Consider the following 16,934-nt stretch of genomic DNA (forward strand, 5'->3'; position numbering starts at 1 on the left):
TGAATGAAAAAAATTCAAAATACCCAAGGAAGACATGGAATAAAACCAACCTAACTAATCAAAATGAAACACCCTGCTAGTGTGTGGTTAGGAAGCACAGGGAGACAGGTTTTGAAAGTATGGAGCCTTGGTGATCAAAGGGAGGCATCACGACATGGGAAAAGGTAGTAGACTACTAGGTGAAATGCAGAATTGGAAATGGTTGCAGAATGTAGAAGAATTTATGTAAGACGGACCAATGAGATCAATGTTAATAACAGTCCTGGGAAACCTAAGGAAGAAAGGTATATTACCTTGAAGAAGGAGAAAACAGTGAATACAAAATCCCAGCTTACCTACTCCAAATAGAATAAACCCACGGAAAGATTCTCTGACGCACTGGCCATCAGGACTCTGTGGGTAACCTGAGCCGTGAGCCGTGTGTCCCTTCATACTAGCATGCTTCCTCTGGGAGGAGAGAAACATCTCTTGCTGGCTGGGGTGTGGGGCAAGAAGAAGCAGCTCTCAGAATTCCTGGTGGGTCCGTGAGAACTTCTTGTCATAAAATGGCCAAGAAACAGCTCATAAACATAAAGATATTTTTAATTTTCAACCAAACAATCCTACTCTTGGGAATCTGATCCACAGAAAGGAAACTACATGTACTTGAATGAATATGTGAAAGGTATTCCTGTACCGTCGTTGTGCTGGTGACGGCGGTAGGGGAGCCAACAAGCATCCTTCCGGGAAACGGGATCACATAGGCGACACCAATGCCAAGGAGCCAAGGAAGATCTGTCAAGGGACTTGGTGTTCAACAAGATGAAGAAAGCAAGAAAATGCATTTGCTGGAATCCTTTTCTTTTTTTTGTAAAACAAGAACAAAATGCATAGAAAACCCCTCTGTGTGTGTATTTCATATATGCGAGTGTGTGTCCACACAGGCTTAGATGAGCATCGAAGAAAAGGGATAATGATTCATGCTTGGCTGTTTACAGGGCATATGGTTTACCAGCACTGGTGTGTTCCTTTGGGAAGCAGGGATTGAGGGAGCTGTCTTTATTATAAAGAACTGCCCAGGCTTTGTCATAAGGAAAAGAACAGAAAAGAGGCATTTAACTTCTGACTCTGAGTGTTTTATCTTTCTTTCCCTAAAGCATTTCCACTACCTTCCTCCTCCTCTTCCTCCTCCTCCTCCTCCTCCTCCTCCTCCTCCTCCTCCTCCTCCTCCTCTCTCGCTTTGGAATTTTATGCTTTTTCTCTGAGGCTTTATGTCATTTACAGCTTCCTGTGGTACGTTCATTAAGCGATAAGATGGAGTGTACTTCTGTTTCCTATTCGCTCCTAATGTCATTCAGTTGCCTGTACTTTTAGCAAACAGAACAGCTTTCTAAGAGCAAATTTTACAATGACTCAATTTTTTAATGACTAAGTTACACTTAGTGGGTGGTTACTAATTGTCTGAAAGTTTGTTCCCGAATCCAAGGGTGTCATGGAAGGCTTCTTGGAGGTATGTGACTCACATTCATATATTTGCTAACGGGGATGCTTCTAAGCCGATGCTTAAGGGGCACTCAGGAATAGATTGCAGAGAGAAAGGTGAGAAGACAGATAGATTCTTCCAGGCAGAGAAAATAATAACCATATTGACATTTATGACAATGGACACGTATTGTAACAACATACTACAGGCATGTACAGAACATTCACCATGTGCCAAGTAACTTGCTGAGTATTTAGTATTATTAGCTCATATACCTCCTTACATTAACCAAAACATAGCCAAACTACAGATGAAGGGACTCTAGCCAACCTGAACATAGCAAACGTGGCTCTGTCAGGAATTTTCCTTCTCCCCCATTCCCTCTGTCTTGCGTTAGATTACATTCCTAAAGCTAGCCACTGAGGTCTAGTACCTTATGTCCACTTTCTCCTGCTGAGACTAAGGTCCGGCTATCAAAGTATTGAAGTCCAACAATCAAAAGCCCCTCTTTGGCTAGCCTAATTAACCTGCCTGATCAAAATTAACCAACTCAAGCCGGGTGTTGGTGGCACACGCCTTTAATCCATCCCAGCACTAGGGAGGCAGAGGCAGGAAGATCTCTGTGAGTTTGAGGCCATCCTGGTCTACAGAGCAAGTTCCAGGAGAGCCTCCAAAACAATACAGAGAAACCCTGTCTCGAAAAACCAAAAAAAAAAAAAAATTAACCAACTCTTCCTAACAGGGTTACCTTTATAAAATATCATTTTCCTAGGTGCCTGTCTGCTCCCTATCCAGAGACAGTCCTTTGTTCACCTGGACAAATACCCTCCCTATCCCTCTCTCCCTTGTTCCTTTCCTCTTCCTCCTTGTCCTCTATCTCCTGTCTCCTTTCCCCTGCCCTTTATCTCTCTGGAGCAAGTAAATCTCCTTTGGGCTGAGAACTTGTGGTCTTGAGCAGATTATGGCCCCTTCAGGCTTAAATTTAATGACCTACTCATGCATCAAGGCCTTATGAATGAAGTAAAAAGTAGAAATGGGAGCTGGGAAGTGACTTAGAGTTGAGAGCACAAGTACAAGGGTCTGACTCCGGATCTCCAGTGCCCATGCAAAAAGTTAGGCATGGCCACACACATCTCTATAACCTCAGATCTAAGGACTTGGAAGAGTAGCTGGGGTTGCTAGCCACCAGCCCAGCAGACAAACCATTATCTCCTGGAGTGACATCTGATCCTTGGCCAGGCAGCGGGGAGGATTACAGGAGAGGGTGTGTGTCTGTGTTCCCTCTCTCTCACACCCTCCCACAAATTCAATAATAATGCCTCTAAAAAACCCGTGAAAATGATATTCAAACCTCTGCCTGTTGCTCCAGTCAGAAGGGGATAGTCTGCCATTTCAAACAACAAACGAGCCTGCTTTATCTGGCTTCTTGACATGTTGACTCATTCAACAATTCTTCAGGCGTGGTTACTGGACCTGTCACTCATTTTACTAGTTCAGTAGCATTTTTTCACATGTGCGTATCTGGGAATTTACAGTTTAGATCTTTTAGAGAAAAAATTCAATGAAGCAATAACGTGCAACATCAGTTCGAATGTATTCATAGCATTAATACTATTTCATCTGAAAAATTTCTATGTATTTATTTATATTTTCTTCCTTTCCTCTTTTTCCTTCCTTCTTTTTTTTTCAAGAGTATCTGAGATACCTAACTCTACAGGATAACCTCTTTTGCTTTAAAATTTGCTTCCCCTTCTGAGAGTCAGTGAGGAGGCCTGGGAGGGGCCATGAGCAGTGGATCAGTGTTTATCCCTGGCATACAAATGGACTTCGTGTGTCCATAACACAAAGAGGGATGCTCTCTCAGCTTGGACTCTTAGGGGAGTGCCTGGACCCTGCCCTGAGTGAAATGACAGACTCTAGATATCCCCTATGTGGAAGGAAATGGCGATGGGGGAGGGATGGTGGGGGGTGCAGGAGGAGGGGAGGGAGAGGGAACTGGGATTGACATGTGAAGCAAGCTATTTAAAATGAAAATAATAATAAAAATTTGCTTCCTCTAATCTAAATAACTTTTTGCACTGATAGGAACCTGATAAGTTTAACAGAGGGTCTGCCTTTATTTAGCTTGTTCTGGGCCTATACATGCCTCATTGATCACTAAATGGCAAGGATTCCATGCTAGCTTGGAATGAAAATAAGATAGTCACAATTCTGCCTATTTGTATGTCTTCTTTGATATTATTTGTATATAGCAACAGAAGGAAAACTCTTCTAATTGTTTTTGTTTGTTTGTTTGTTGTTTTTTTGTTTGTTTGTTTTTTCGAGACAGGGTTTCTCTGTATTGTTTTGGAGCCTGTCCTGGAACTTGCTCCGTAGACCAGGCTGGTCTGGAACTCACAGAGATCCACCTGCCTTTGCCTCCCGAGTGCTGGGATTAAAGGCGTACACCACCAACACCTGGCTCTTTTGTTTGTTTTTGAGAAGGAAGAGGAATTTGCCTTAAGGATATCAGGTTATCTTTTTTTTTTCATTTTTTAAAAATTTGAATAAAAGCCGGGCGTTGGTGGCGCACGCCTTTAATCCCAGCACTCTGGAGGCAGAGGCAGGCGGATCTCTGTGAGTTCGAGGCCAGCCTGGTCTACGGAGCGAGTTCCAAGACAGGCTCCAAAACAATACAGAGAAACCCTGTCTCAAAAAAAAAAAATTAAATAAAAACAAGCTTGTTTTATATGTCAATCCCAGCTCTCTCTCTCCCTCCCTTTCTCCCCTGCCCCCCACCAGCTCCCCTATCCCATGCCCTTTCTGTCACCCAAGGAGGGTGAGGCCTTCCATGGGGGATCTTCAAAGTCTGTCATATTGTTTGGAGCAGGATCTAGCCCCTGTGTCTAGGCTGAGAGAGTATCCCTCTCTATATGGAATGGGCTCCCAAAGTCCATTTGTGTACTAGGGATAAATACTGATCCACTGCCAGAGGCCCCATAGATTCCAGGCCTCCTAACTGACACCCACGTTCAGGGGGTCTGGGTTGGTGCTATGCTGGTTTCCCACCTATCAGGCTGGGGTCCATGAGCAACCCCTTGTTCAGGTCAGCTGTTTCTGTGGGTTTTTCCAGCCTGGTTTTGATCCCTTTGCTCATCACTCCTCCCTTTCTGAAACTGGATTTCAGGAATTCAGCTCAGTGTTCAGCTGTGAGTGTCTGTTTCTGCTTCCATCAGCTACTGGATTAGATGAAGGCTCTACGATGGCATATATGGCAGTCTTCAATCTCATTAGTGGGGAAGGGCATTTTAAGGCAGCCTCTCCACTATTGCTTAGATTGTTAGTTGGGGTCAACCTTGTAGATCTCTGGACATTTCCCTAGTGGCAGATTTCTCTTTAAACCTATAATAGCTCCCTCTATTATGGTATCTCTTTTCTTGCTCTCCTGTATTCCCCCCCCCCCACTGGATCTTTCTGCTCCCTCATGTCCTTCTCTCCTCTCCTCTTTTCCCCTTCTCTTTCTCCTTACTCCCTCTCCCTGTCCTCCATGCTCCCAATTAGCTCAGGAGATCTTGTCCCTTTCCCCTTTTCTGGGGGACCATGCATGTCTCTCTTAGGGTCCTCCTTGTTTCCTCGCTCCTCTGGAGGTGTGGATTGTAGGCTGGTAATCCTTTACTCTATGTCTAAAATCCATATATGAGTGAGCACATGCCATATTTGCCTTTTTGTGACTGGGTTTCCTCACTCAGGATGGTTTCTTCCAGTTCCATCCATTTGCCTTCGAACTTCAAGATTCCATATTTTTATTCCACTGAGTAGTACTCCATTGTGTAAATGTACCTCATCTTCTTTTATCCATTCTCCAGTTGAGGGACATCTAGGTTGCTTCTAGGTTCGATAACATGTCACCTTGAAGATTCTAATGGAAGAAGTGGATCTGGATGGATAAAGAAAATGGGATGCCATTTATCCTTACAGGGAGGGAAATTTCACTTATTTGTGATGATATGCTTGAATCTGGAGGGCCTTCTGTTGAGTGAAAAAGAGGCACAGAGGGCCACATGCCGCATGACCTTGCTGATATGTGGGATCTATAAAAGCTGAATTCATGGAGGCAGAATGTACAGCATTGATTACCCGAGGCCGGGGTGGATGTGAGCCAAAGCATTAAAAATCCAGTTAGACAAGAGGAATAGACTTAAGAGCTCTACTGTAACCGTTTTAAGTAGAGTTAATAAGAATCTATTGTGTTTTTGAAAATAGATGAGGATAAAATTTAGGGGTTTTTTTTTCATCACAAAAAAAGGTGACTAATTAGCTTGATTTCATCCTTCTACAATGTGTGCACATTGCAAAACAATTTCTGTACAGCACAACTTTATGCCTGTCAGAATAGTCAAAAAAAAGATTGATGACAGCTCATGTTGGAGAGGATGAAGAGTAAAGGGAACACTCCTCCATTGCTGGTGGGAGTGCAAACTTGTACAGCCGCTTTGGAAATCACTGGTGGTTTCTCAGAAAACTGGGAATCAATCTACCCCAAGACCCAGTGATTCTAATCGTGGGCATACACCCAAAGGATATGCAACCAAACCACGAGGACACTTGCTCCACTACGTTCATAGCAGCATTATTCATAATATCCAGAACCCAGAAACAACCTAGATGTCTGTCAACCAAGGAGCGGATAAAAAAAAAGGTGGTACATTTGCACAATGGAGTATTAATCAGCTGTTAAAAGCAAGGACACCAGGAAATTTGGAGTCAAATGGATGAAACTAGAAAAAATCATCCTGAGAGGGATAACCTGTTGCTGGGTCCTAACGACTTCCTTGGAGGGAGGGGGTGAGAAGGTGCTGTCTTAACAACACAGACACTGAGAGTCAGGTGAAAAGGAAACAGCAGACTCATTTTTTTAGCAATGGGGGGAACCTTATATACCCTCCCAGCATCCAGGTTTCCGATCAGTTGACATTGCGTGGTTACCCCCTCATTGACTAGGCATGATCAGGACCTCTGGCAATGCCAGACAGACTCCAGATTGGCTCATCTCTAGGCCTTGAAGGTCCTCACTTCCTACAGTAACCCAGACCAACAAAGACAAACATGGTATGTACTCATTCATAAGTGGATATTAGCTATAAAGTAAAGGAAAACCACGCTACAATCCACAGACCCAGAGAGGCTAGGTAACAAGGAGTTTCCAGGTAATAATGAGGATCCAAGTGAGGCTAGGGATGCATGGATTTCCCTGGGAAGGGGAAATAGAGGAGATCTCCTGGGTGAACTGATGGCTGGTGGGCATGGGAACTTGAGGAATCTGATTGAGGGTGGGTGGAGGGGGACAGGGCTGAGAGAGATGACTGGAAAGGGGTACTTTATGGGGTTGGGTAGAGGGCTGATGCAAAGGAAACTCCCATGAGTCTACAAGAATGACTCCAGCTAAGACTCCTGGCAGCAATGGATGCATAGCCTGAACCGGCCATCCCCTGTGATTGGATGGGTGACAACCCTGGTTGTCATTGGAGAGCCTTCATCTAGTGACTGATGGAGGCAGACTCAGAAACCCAGAGTCAAACACTGGACCAACTGTGGGAGTCCTGCTGTGGAGAGGGAAGAGGGATTGTAGGAGCCAGGGTTGTCAGGGACATTGGAGGAAAACCTACAGAAACAGCTAGCCTGGGTCATAGAAACTCACAGAGTCTGAACCAGCAACCAGGGTTCGATCTTGCATGGGACCGACCTAGGCCCTCTACATATTTGTGACAGTAGTGTAGCTTGGTCTATTTTGGGGACTCCTGGCAATGGGAACAGAGGCTGTCTCTGGTGCTTTGGCTGGCTTTTGGGAACTTACTCCTCATACTGTGTTTCCTTGCCCAGCCTGAATATAGGGAGAGGTCTTGATCTTATGGCAGCTTGCTACGCCATGCTTTGCTGATGTACATGGTAGGCCTGCCCCTTTCTGAGCAAATACAGAGGAGAGGTAATTGAGGCAGGGTGTTTGAGATGTAAAATAAATGACTAATCAAATAAAAAGATAAATATACCTAAAAAAAAAAAAAGAAAGAAAACTCACAGGGCTGGAGAGATGACTCAGTGGTTAAGAGCACTGGATGCTCTTCCAGAGGACCCAGGTTCAATTCCCAGCACCCACATGGTATTCACACCTGTCTGTAACCCCAGTTCCAGGGGATCTGGTATCTTCAATGTACATAAAGAATAAATAAATCTTAAAGAAAAAAGGAAGAAAATTCACCTGCCTACCCAAGAGAGCACTCTAGCAAGACAGTCATACCCATTTGCCGACAACCTTTAAAGAACTGTACTGCTAGAGAAGCATTTCCTATCTTATCCTAGGGATCCGTTATGTATTTTACAGTTACTTGTGTTTCTTGTCTGTCTCGTAGCAATGGAAACATGAGTTTTGTTCTATATCAGCACCATGTTGATTTTGTAGAACTGGAAGCAGACAGCTTCCCTGGCAAAGGGCTGGCTGGTGGAGGGCAAGAAACAGTGGAAAGTTTGATGCTAAAAATAGATTTCTCTTGGATTGCCCGCAGATGTTCGTCACAGCCTCAGCTCACTTGCCGTTATTAGCAATGGGTGATTAATCGTTGGCCGACTAGGCTTCCTCTGCTTTCAAGTACTCTTACTTTCCCGTTCCTATCACTTTTCAGGCTGGTACCTCCAAACTGATTTCTAGCCTAGACCCATGGTGACATTTCCGTGGAGCAGCAAATGGGAGAACAACCAAAAACTGTGAGGTGACATCTTTTTGCTTTTACAATTGTCCATACTTGACAGCTCACCTTGGAATTGAAGCACCTGTTTGTCCGAGGTCAAACTTGACCTTAGAAACGCTAGTGACAGAATCCAATGTGCCCGCTAAAGTGGAACACTGTCTTTTGTTCCTATTTTTAAAAGTTTATCTGGTTTGGGGGGCTGGAGAGACGTCTTAGCAGTTAAGAGCACTTGTTGCTCTTGAAAAGACCCCAGTTTAGTTCCTAGCAATCATTTGGTGACTCACAATAGTCAGTTATTCTGGGTCCAGTGGTTCTGATGCCCTCTTTTGGCCTCTGTGGGCACTGCAGGGACATGTCACACATACATGCATGTAAACAAAATACATTAAATAAAAATATACAAATGAAAAATTACTCCAGTTATCTCTAACGTTTTCATTTCTTCACCTAGCCTCTACATTTTTGTTTGTGTTATATGCCTTCTTATTCTCAATTTTAGACACATTTACTTATGTGGTGCTATGACACATGTATGGTAGCTGACACTCTCTTTCCATCATGTGGGCTCCAGGGGTAGAACTCAGGCTGTCAGCCTTGACAGCAACTGCCCAAACCTGCTGAACCATATCACCGGCCCTCATTTTATATATTTTCTTCTGAGATGTACCACTAGTAAAGGTACTTGGAAGACATCAGTTAAGAAGATTTCCTTGCTGTATCCCACAAAGTTCAGCCTGCAAGCTGGAAGCCCTCTGAGCAGATAGAGAATGATCCTTGGCCTAGCCACAGCTATCTTTTCTGCATCAGATACACTTCACAAAATTCAACTGAATTTTAGTCTCTCAAATTTTATTTAAAAAATTCACCTAGCAAGATGCAGACATATACCTTTATAATTTCTAGATTTAGAGACATGGCTGATGAACACTAATTGCCATTGGCTGTACCCTTCTCCCATCCTTCTTCTGCATGGGTGACATGGATAGCCAACTCAGGGGGAACCAGTCCTTGTATTTTGGTTGTGAGCCTAGTCTTCTTATACTGTCACATTTTCCCTCTCATCTTACTTGTTGATACCTTTGAACACAAGATGATGAATAATTACCTATTTTCATGGACTTTATAGTGACTCTCAACATGGTACCAATTCCCTTATGTGGTAAAGGCTCAGGCTTGAGTTTTTTTCTTCAAAGTGTAAGTCATGGAGAGTCCAATAAAAGCCAAGAGCTTTGGAGTTTGTCTTCAGGGAAGCTGACAGATACATCCCTTCTGTAGATACATCTGCTTATTAATTTTATCACTTCCTGTCCAAGCTGAATCAGAGCTTCTTGTTAGGTAGATACTTGACAAACAAAATGAACACATAATCCAATTTTCCTCAAGATGGAAATTACTTTTATAGTTCTTCTCTTCACATTTCTCTTATGTCTGCTATTATTCAGGGTCTTTATCCAGTTCCTCATCAACTTGTAGCCTTATCATAGCTTCCAAATGTTAAATGCTGGAGACAACAGAGGTATGAATATGAGACCTAGCCTCAAGAGTGAAAAATCAACTGAGTCCTTTGTGGGAACAGAGATGATAATTTATAACTTAAAACAGATTTATTTTATTTTTATGTGTCTGTGGGTTATGTGCATGGGAGGGTGGGTGACTGTTGTGGCCAGAGGCTTCAGATCCCTCTGGAGTTACAGGAAGTTCTGAGTCATCCATTGTGAGTCCTGGGAACCATACCTCTGCAAAGTGATATGTGCTCCTAACTTCTGAGCTGTTCTGATGAAACATTTCCTGGGGAGACACAACTCACAGGTCTACTCACACCAGATAGGGAACTCAAGACAGGCCCATGTACAATTACCGCTAAAGTCCAGTTTGGTGACTCAATGAGTTTTACTAGGGTTACCCTCAGCGGTATGACTGAGGAGTCACTTACAGGGGGCAGAAATGACTCAATGACAGCTGCATCGTCAAAGCCCTCTTCTGCATGGATGACAGTTCACAGAGGTAGGAACCTGGTACATATTGCACACCAGCAGGCAGCTCAACGGGTTTGAGAGTGTCCTTTCCAGGTGCCTCAGTTTGTCTAAACCTCTTCCGGCAGCTGGTCTGGTCTCAGTCTTCCTGAAACTTCTCCTCCAAGAGTTTTTTGGTAGCTTAGCTCTTTCTCGTTTAGTGGGAACTCTGTTTCTACTGCTTACTCTGGCAGGGAGTGACCTGGTGACAGGATCAGTTTCAGGGACTCCCTGAAGCTATTTTGAGTTGAGTACCTTCCTTCCTGCTTGAGGGGTTTCCTGCAGGATGGAATGTTTCAGTCTTGGAGGAAGCTTTTACATGCTCTCTCTCTAGCCCCCTGACTTACAGCTTTTTGAATGAAGTGTTAATTTTTATTGTGAAACCTCAGTACCTTCTTTTTTTTTTTTTTTTTTTTTTTTTTTTTTGGTTTTTCGAGACAGGGTTTCTCTGTGGCTTTGGAGGCTGTCCTGGAACTGGCTTGGTAGTCCAGGCTGGTCTCAAACTCACAGAGATCCGCCTGCCTCTGCCTCCTGAGTGCTGGGATTAAAGGCGTGTGCCACCAACGCCCGGCTAAACCTCAGTACCTTCTACTTCTCAAGGTGTTCTTCAACCACAAAGTGCTCACCTTACACATAAGTCTACAGTTGACTGTTTCAGAAGCCAAGCTCGCTCTTCTGTGTCCCTATTTCCCCCTTTGGGCTGCTAGCGTCTTAGGCTGCTCATAAACACCGGGCAGGAAGTTGGTAGTTCTCTGAGGTAGAATCGATATCTTAATTTAGGATTATGATTCTCCTGTTAATTTTTCCTTTGAGATCCATAACAGTAATTTATCAACGAAACAACCCAACAGTCACTTTAGATGTGACCACAGTTTAGTCTTAGTTCTAAAATGACTACAGCCTCAAGGCTGTATCTTTATGTATGAGTGTCTTAAAGGGACACAATTTTTATATGATACGGCTTGAGCTTTGGAGCGGTATTTACCTACAACATAGTTATTGCATATTTTCTAATGTATCCCAAATGATAATAAAGTAGTGACCAAGTCTGAAAAGTTCTGGCTTCTAGGAATGGGCAATGTAGAAGAAAATGAATCCATAATTCATTCAGTCCATAAATCAAAGAGGAAAACAGTGGTAGAAATTAGGAGGGTCTGTGCCTGCCTGGTTCTGTAGCACAGCACAGCCCTGAGCTGCAAGGCAAAGCCTGATACTTCAGATCAGTCTCCTCTACACAGGGAATGCATATTCATTATTTTCTTCAAGCCAGAAACGACTTTACCCTTCTCTGACCTTTTCTTTCATCTGCTATTATCTAGAATTTCTATCTAATTTTTCATTCCCATTTGTTGCTTTCAAATGTAAACACAGTGGAAACTGAGTTTAGATGATGCCTAAGGGGTGAACATAAACTGTGAGCGGCAGAAATGGCTTTTAAACCATTTACGAAGCTGCACTTTGGAGATGTTGCGTTTTCGGATTCCCCTTCCTCTGATTTTTTTTGGGGGGGGGGGGGCTCGAGGATAATCTTAACACGCGCTTGTTATGCTCGTTCTCATCTTTTCTGGATTGCAGTTTACATGATCTGGTGACCCGTGAATACTGTAATTTAATCTATAAACTTTCTCATTTTCCCGATTCTCATCGCTGTTTCTTCTAGTGACCTAATCCTCATAAACCAGAAAAGGATCAGTGTGCCGATCGCCCTTCACCGATTTTTTTTTTCTTCAGAAAAATTAAAGCGAAGAAAAAGGAAAGGAAGGGAGAAGAGGGGCAGAAAGAGGTGGTGGAGAGAGGAGAGGCGTTGAGAAGGGGAAAGGGGAGCAGGAAAATAAAAGAGCACTGAGGTTTGCAGAGGCACGTTCCTGGAGCAGCCACAGCACGGAATCGAGGGCTCCCACTGGCTCTGGAAGCTGCCAATCGCAGTGTAATCCTGTAAGAATTTCTCCCGGGTTTATCCTGGAGTCACCGCCGCCTCCTTTCCCCTAGTCGTCAGAAGGAACCCAGAGCTGCGGGCGTGGAAGAGAGGGAAGGTGGGGGCGGAGGAGGCGGAGGCGGAGCAGGACCAGGGAGAGGACGCCCGAGGGGGTGGGGGGTGGGATCGAGGGGAGGACCCGGGAGGCGGCGGCGCGCAGAAGGAGGGGCGCAGCAGCCCAGCCTCTAGTCCGGCCCCCGAGCGCTTTTCTCCAGATACCCCCGGAGTTCAGGCCGCGCGTATCGCGCGTCCCCGCCGCTCTGCATCCCAAACTTCAGCCGCAGCTCCCTTTCAAGCCATCGGCTGCTTGCTTCAAATCAGACTGCACTAAGACCGGGACTCCGAGTCTTCCGAGTGAAAGCACGCCGCCGAGCAGGACCAGCCCAGGAAAGCAGCCTCCCGAGAAGCAGCAACTCCGGTTGGGAGAGCAGAAGCCAACAAGTGAGAAGGAGCCGCGTTCCCGGGGCGCAGCGCGAAAACCGGAGCAAGCGCCAGAGGAGACAGCAGCTACCGCCCGGAATCTGAGCCCGAGCTCGAGCCCCTGCCGTGCTCCCTGCGGTGGCTCAGCTCCGGTATCTCTAGGCCCGCTGCTCTGTGCGTGGGGCTTCGTTTCATCCGGGTTGCGAGCCACGTCCCCGGGGGAATATGCAGAACGCGTGGATCCTGCTCACCTTGGGCTTGATGGCCTGCGTGTCGGCGGAGACGGTGAGTGGGCCAGGCCGGGGACGCGCGCTGTTTTGGGTGCCCAGGCTACAAGAGGAGCTAGAGGGTGATTGGGGAGCGCCACCCGGGGTATCTGCCACCCGTAGACGTGGAGCTGCCGAGAATCTGCCGGGGCAAATGAGCTTGCTTTTCCCACAGCTTGTCCCTGGTCCCTTCCTTTCCCCTCTTGCAGAATTATCCATGACTTCGGGGATGGGGGCACCAGAATTGCATCTCGGAGACTCCTACAGTCACTCCCAACTTTTCGCCCTCGGGGGATTTTGTGGTGTGGTCCAGGAAGGACGGAGGTCTTAGAGTGGCGGGTCACAAGAGCACCGCTAAGGGTCAGGGATGAGCTGGAAACTTTGGGGAGTGTCTGTTCTTGGAGACACTATCCCTCTACTCCAGGTTTTGTGCCTGACTGAATGCAAGTTTAGGGAGACGGGGCCCATATTAAACTCGAAAATATGGGGAGAGGAAAGTTTGTAAAAGTTCATTTGTTTGATGCCCCCTGTTGCTGTGGCTAGGAAGCCACACTACGTGGAGACACAGTCGGTGGTCTAGTTGGAGCTCCCCCCCCCCCCGGCCCCCCCCGGCTGCCCGGAGCTTTCGGGAACAGGCCAGAGCTCTGCCCTCTGACGTCTTCCACGAACCCTTCTCATGGAGAGAGGCCCGGGGCTTTAGGGGAGAGGGGAAAATTTAATCCGATGGCACTGGAATGCTGTAAAATGGAAAAGTGAGGTTGCTGGTGACATTGCTATGGTCCCCACAGCCTCTGGCTTCTGGGGAATGGAGACTTCTCTCCTGCTGCCCCCAGGAACCTGTGGGTTTCGCACTCCTGTGAGAATGTCTTCTTACAGTGCCAGCATCATCCCCTCTCGGGGGCGGTAGGAACTTGATTTCTCCTCAGGATTGCGTTTCTGGGGTTGGAGTTTGTTTCTCCGCATTGCCCAATGAACGCCCTCTATTGGTAACTGCCTCCCAGGCTCCCGACTACTGCGGTTGCCCCTACCTAGGCCACTGCAGCTGTTTTGGCAGGTGGAAACCCAAGCACGCAGTCCCAGGGCGGCCTTCTGCTACTGTTTCCTTTCCTCTTGTTCTCTACGGCGCTGCGCTGGCATCTAGTAACTTGCCCAATTCAAATGAATAGAAATGTCCCTTCGAAAATACTGCACGTCTTTAGCTGGGCTTGGGAGTCTCTTTTTGACCCCAGGCAATTAGGGATTGGGAAACTTTTTGGCATTCAGCCTAAAATAGACAGTTGTGATGGTGGTGTGTGTGTGTGTGTGTGTGTGTGTGTGGCGATGGTTAGAAGGTCGCTGTACATTGTTTGAGGCTGGGGAACTTAGAATTGGAAACTGGATATTTGAGCTATTGGGATGTAAAATTACAACTCTTGATATTTACAGGATTTCTCACTGACAAATGATGCTTAATCCGTTGGAATTAGTAATCCCTCCCAGCTCGTTCTGAATTTAGGCTTGTTGTAAAACCAAAAAGGGAGCTATTCTGTTTATTTAGGGAAAAAAATTCATTGCTCATTCGATGCAAAGCAAGGCAAAAGAACAGCTTAGCTAAATGATTTCCAGAGTAGATTCCTGTGAAACTGTGCAGAGCTGGGGGACATTTTCTTGAGAGATTTGCTAGGAAACGTTCCCATTTGGGGATTCCAGGCAAGAGAAACCCTTTGGAGTCTCTGTGTGGGTTTGACAGCTACTTAAGGTCTGGTGGGGTTTGTTGCTTTTTTTTTTTCTGAATTGTGCTTGTCTCCCCTCCCTGCCAGATTTCTCTTGAAGTCTCTTATCTTTGGAGGCTCTGCCATTTTTCTCAGTTCAAACCAGAATTGAATGTTTTCCAAGTGAACAGCTTTATTGGAAGATTATGTTTTGAGCCCTTGAACTATCATTCGAAGGGTGATTAAATATTTTTAAAATGTCAACTTGAGAATCCTACCTAGAGCCTTTGTTGGACAGTGAGTCAATCTTTCTCAGTAAAAGCTATTTTAAAAACCCAGACTGGCTGATAGTCCGTTTACTCTGTTTTCCCATCTCTAATTTACTTCACCTAGAACAGCATAAATATACCCAGACTTGAAACTCAAGACTTTTAGAAGTTCAGCTGCTACAAAACATTATTTCCAGAACTTTGTAGTTTTAATTTGGAAACTGCAGTGGTGTCCTGGGATTTAAAAGCAGTGATTGACTGAGCTCTAAGACTCCATTGGCAGCCAGTGAATTCTTTAGTTTATCTTAGACTTAGCTCAGAGGGGAAGGGGCGCTTCTCAGGCACTGGGGTTCAAAACTGTTTGGGGAGAGGAACTAGGGGCCCCTTCCTCAGGATACAGAGAAAGCAGGGAAGCCTGTTTCTCATGCCTGCTCGTGCATTCCACTGGCAGCTGAGGACTCTCACTACTGGAAGGATGGTGAAGGGATAGGCCAGTTGAGTGGGTCTGCAGCGAACATGCTGCTAGTTTTTCTGTCCATTTTTTTTCACATGACTGTTTATCTTTAGAAATAATACAGCGCAGACTTCTATAAACATATAATTTGAACTGGAAATATGTTTAAGGAAAGGAAGCATTTTGAACTGGTGGAGTTTTATAAACGGACTTAGATGTGTGTAAATTAAAAGAAACTGTCAGGTCGTTTGGAGGCATGCGCTACTTCAAAAGGCATCATGAAAGCCAGGCTCTGGAAAGTTTGTGCTAGAAAGGAAATTAAAGTTGAAATACTATAGTTCTTAGCAGTCTTTCTTTAAATGTATTTTGTCAGTTCTAATGGGCCAAATTACTTGCACCGGAGAGTATGACAGAAACAAAGGCTCTTTATCTGTCCGTTCAATATTAGTAGTAGACGGTGTCATTTAAGAAGGAAAGCTCAGAGGATAGGTGATCAAGAAGGAATCTGAGTATGTCTTGCAATGCTTGCTTATAGAAACTGGTATGCCTTTTTCTTTTCATTAAAAATGCTGATCAGTAAGTAGTACTTTTGCATGCTTATGAGATACCCTATGATATTTTGATTCATGCATGCATTATGTGATGTTCAAATCAAGGTCTTATATCTAGTTTTGGTGTTGTCTGCCATTTCTGCCATTACACGAGCAGCCTACCAATGGGCCAGATAACATGACCATTCAAATGGCACCTTGGGTAATCAATAGTTGAGAAAGAATTTTAAAAGGCAGGCTAGTTTTCCCAAAAGCAAAACTTATTTTTTCAAGCCTCCAGAAGTCCCCCAAACACATACACACACACACACACACACACACACACACACACACACACACACACACACTTCAGACCTGACCTATAGGTGACATGGAGTCTTTTAGGGACTATCTGTCTGGAGACTAACTTGGTCATACAGAGCCCAGCCTGCTCTGTCATTAAGGTTTACAACAAGTCTAGCCAAGCCATTGTGCTGTTGACATGTCTTCTGGTTGGTGACCCAGCAGGTCCTGAAAGGAATGCCTCCAAGCAGAAGTTCTCACCAAAATGTCCTCCCTCCCCTGCCAAAAAACCAAATGACAAGATCTCACCCATCATTCTGTGCTTCCCAGGGCAGAAAGAAGGCCTGTCATTCACACCTGTGCCAGCAGTACATTCCAGTATCTGAAAGTCACCTCATTCTTTCATGGAGTAGGAACCAAAATAAAGTCTCAGAAGAAACCCCACACCACAAAGAAGAGTTTCTGCTGAAAACAAGGCCATCCTGTTTTAACTTCTTAGTCTGCCATGGACTGGGATTTTGAAGAAATCCTTGATTCATTAATTCATTGTGCTTCTTGTCTGTAGCCCACCTTTAAACTCACCAGTGTATTAACTCTACCATTTACTCAGTAGGCAAGTCTTCCTGCAAGGTGCTCACGTGCTGGGGTTGAGCCTGCAAATCTTGTGTGTCTTCTTAGTAGCTGTGTAGCTACCGTTCTTGACCAGGTACTGGGACATGCTCTGTGGGTGCTGGGACCTGCTCTGTGGCTTATGCTTTTATCATCTTGATGATGTTGCCTATGATCTAGTAACTACCTTGTGTACTCGTCATGGCTTGGAGTCTGCATGC

The 16,934-nt window shown here is 45.2% G+C and overlaps 1 protein-coding gene across 1 annotated transcript in view; it reads left to right on the forward strand.

Moving 5' to 3' along the window:
- Nucleotides 1-12,743: 12,743 nt before the first annotated feature.
- Sdc2 (syndecan 2) overlaps nt 12,744-16,934 on the forward strand; it is a 98,502-nt gene continuing 94,311 nt past the window's right edge. The window contains exon 1 of the mRNA XM_005072659.4: nt 12,744-12,876. Within this exon, the coding sequence (XP_005072716.1) occupies nt 12,817-12,876 (60 nt within the window). The 5' untranslated portion in view covers nt 12,744-12,816. The remainder of the gene's footprint in view (nt 12,877-16,934) is intronic.

Source organism: Mesocricetus auratus, unplaced genomic scaffold (assembly GCF_017639785.1).
Source record: "Mesocricetus auratus isolate SY011 unplaced genomic scaffold, BCM_Maur_2.0 Super-Scaffold_100023, whole genome shotgun sequence".
NCBI lineage: Eukaryota > Metazoa > Chordata > Mammalia > Rodentia > Cricetidae > Mesocricetus > Mesocricetus auratus.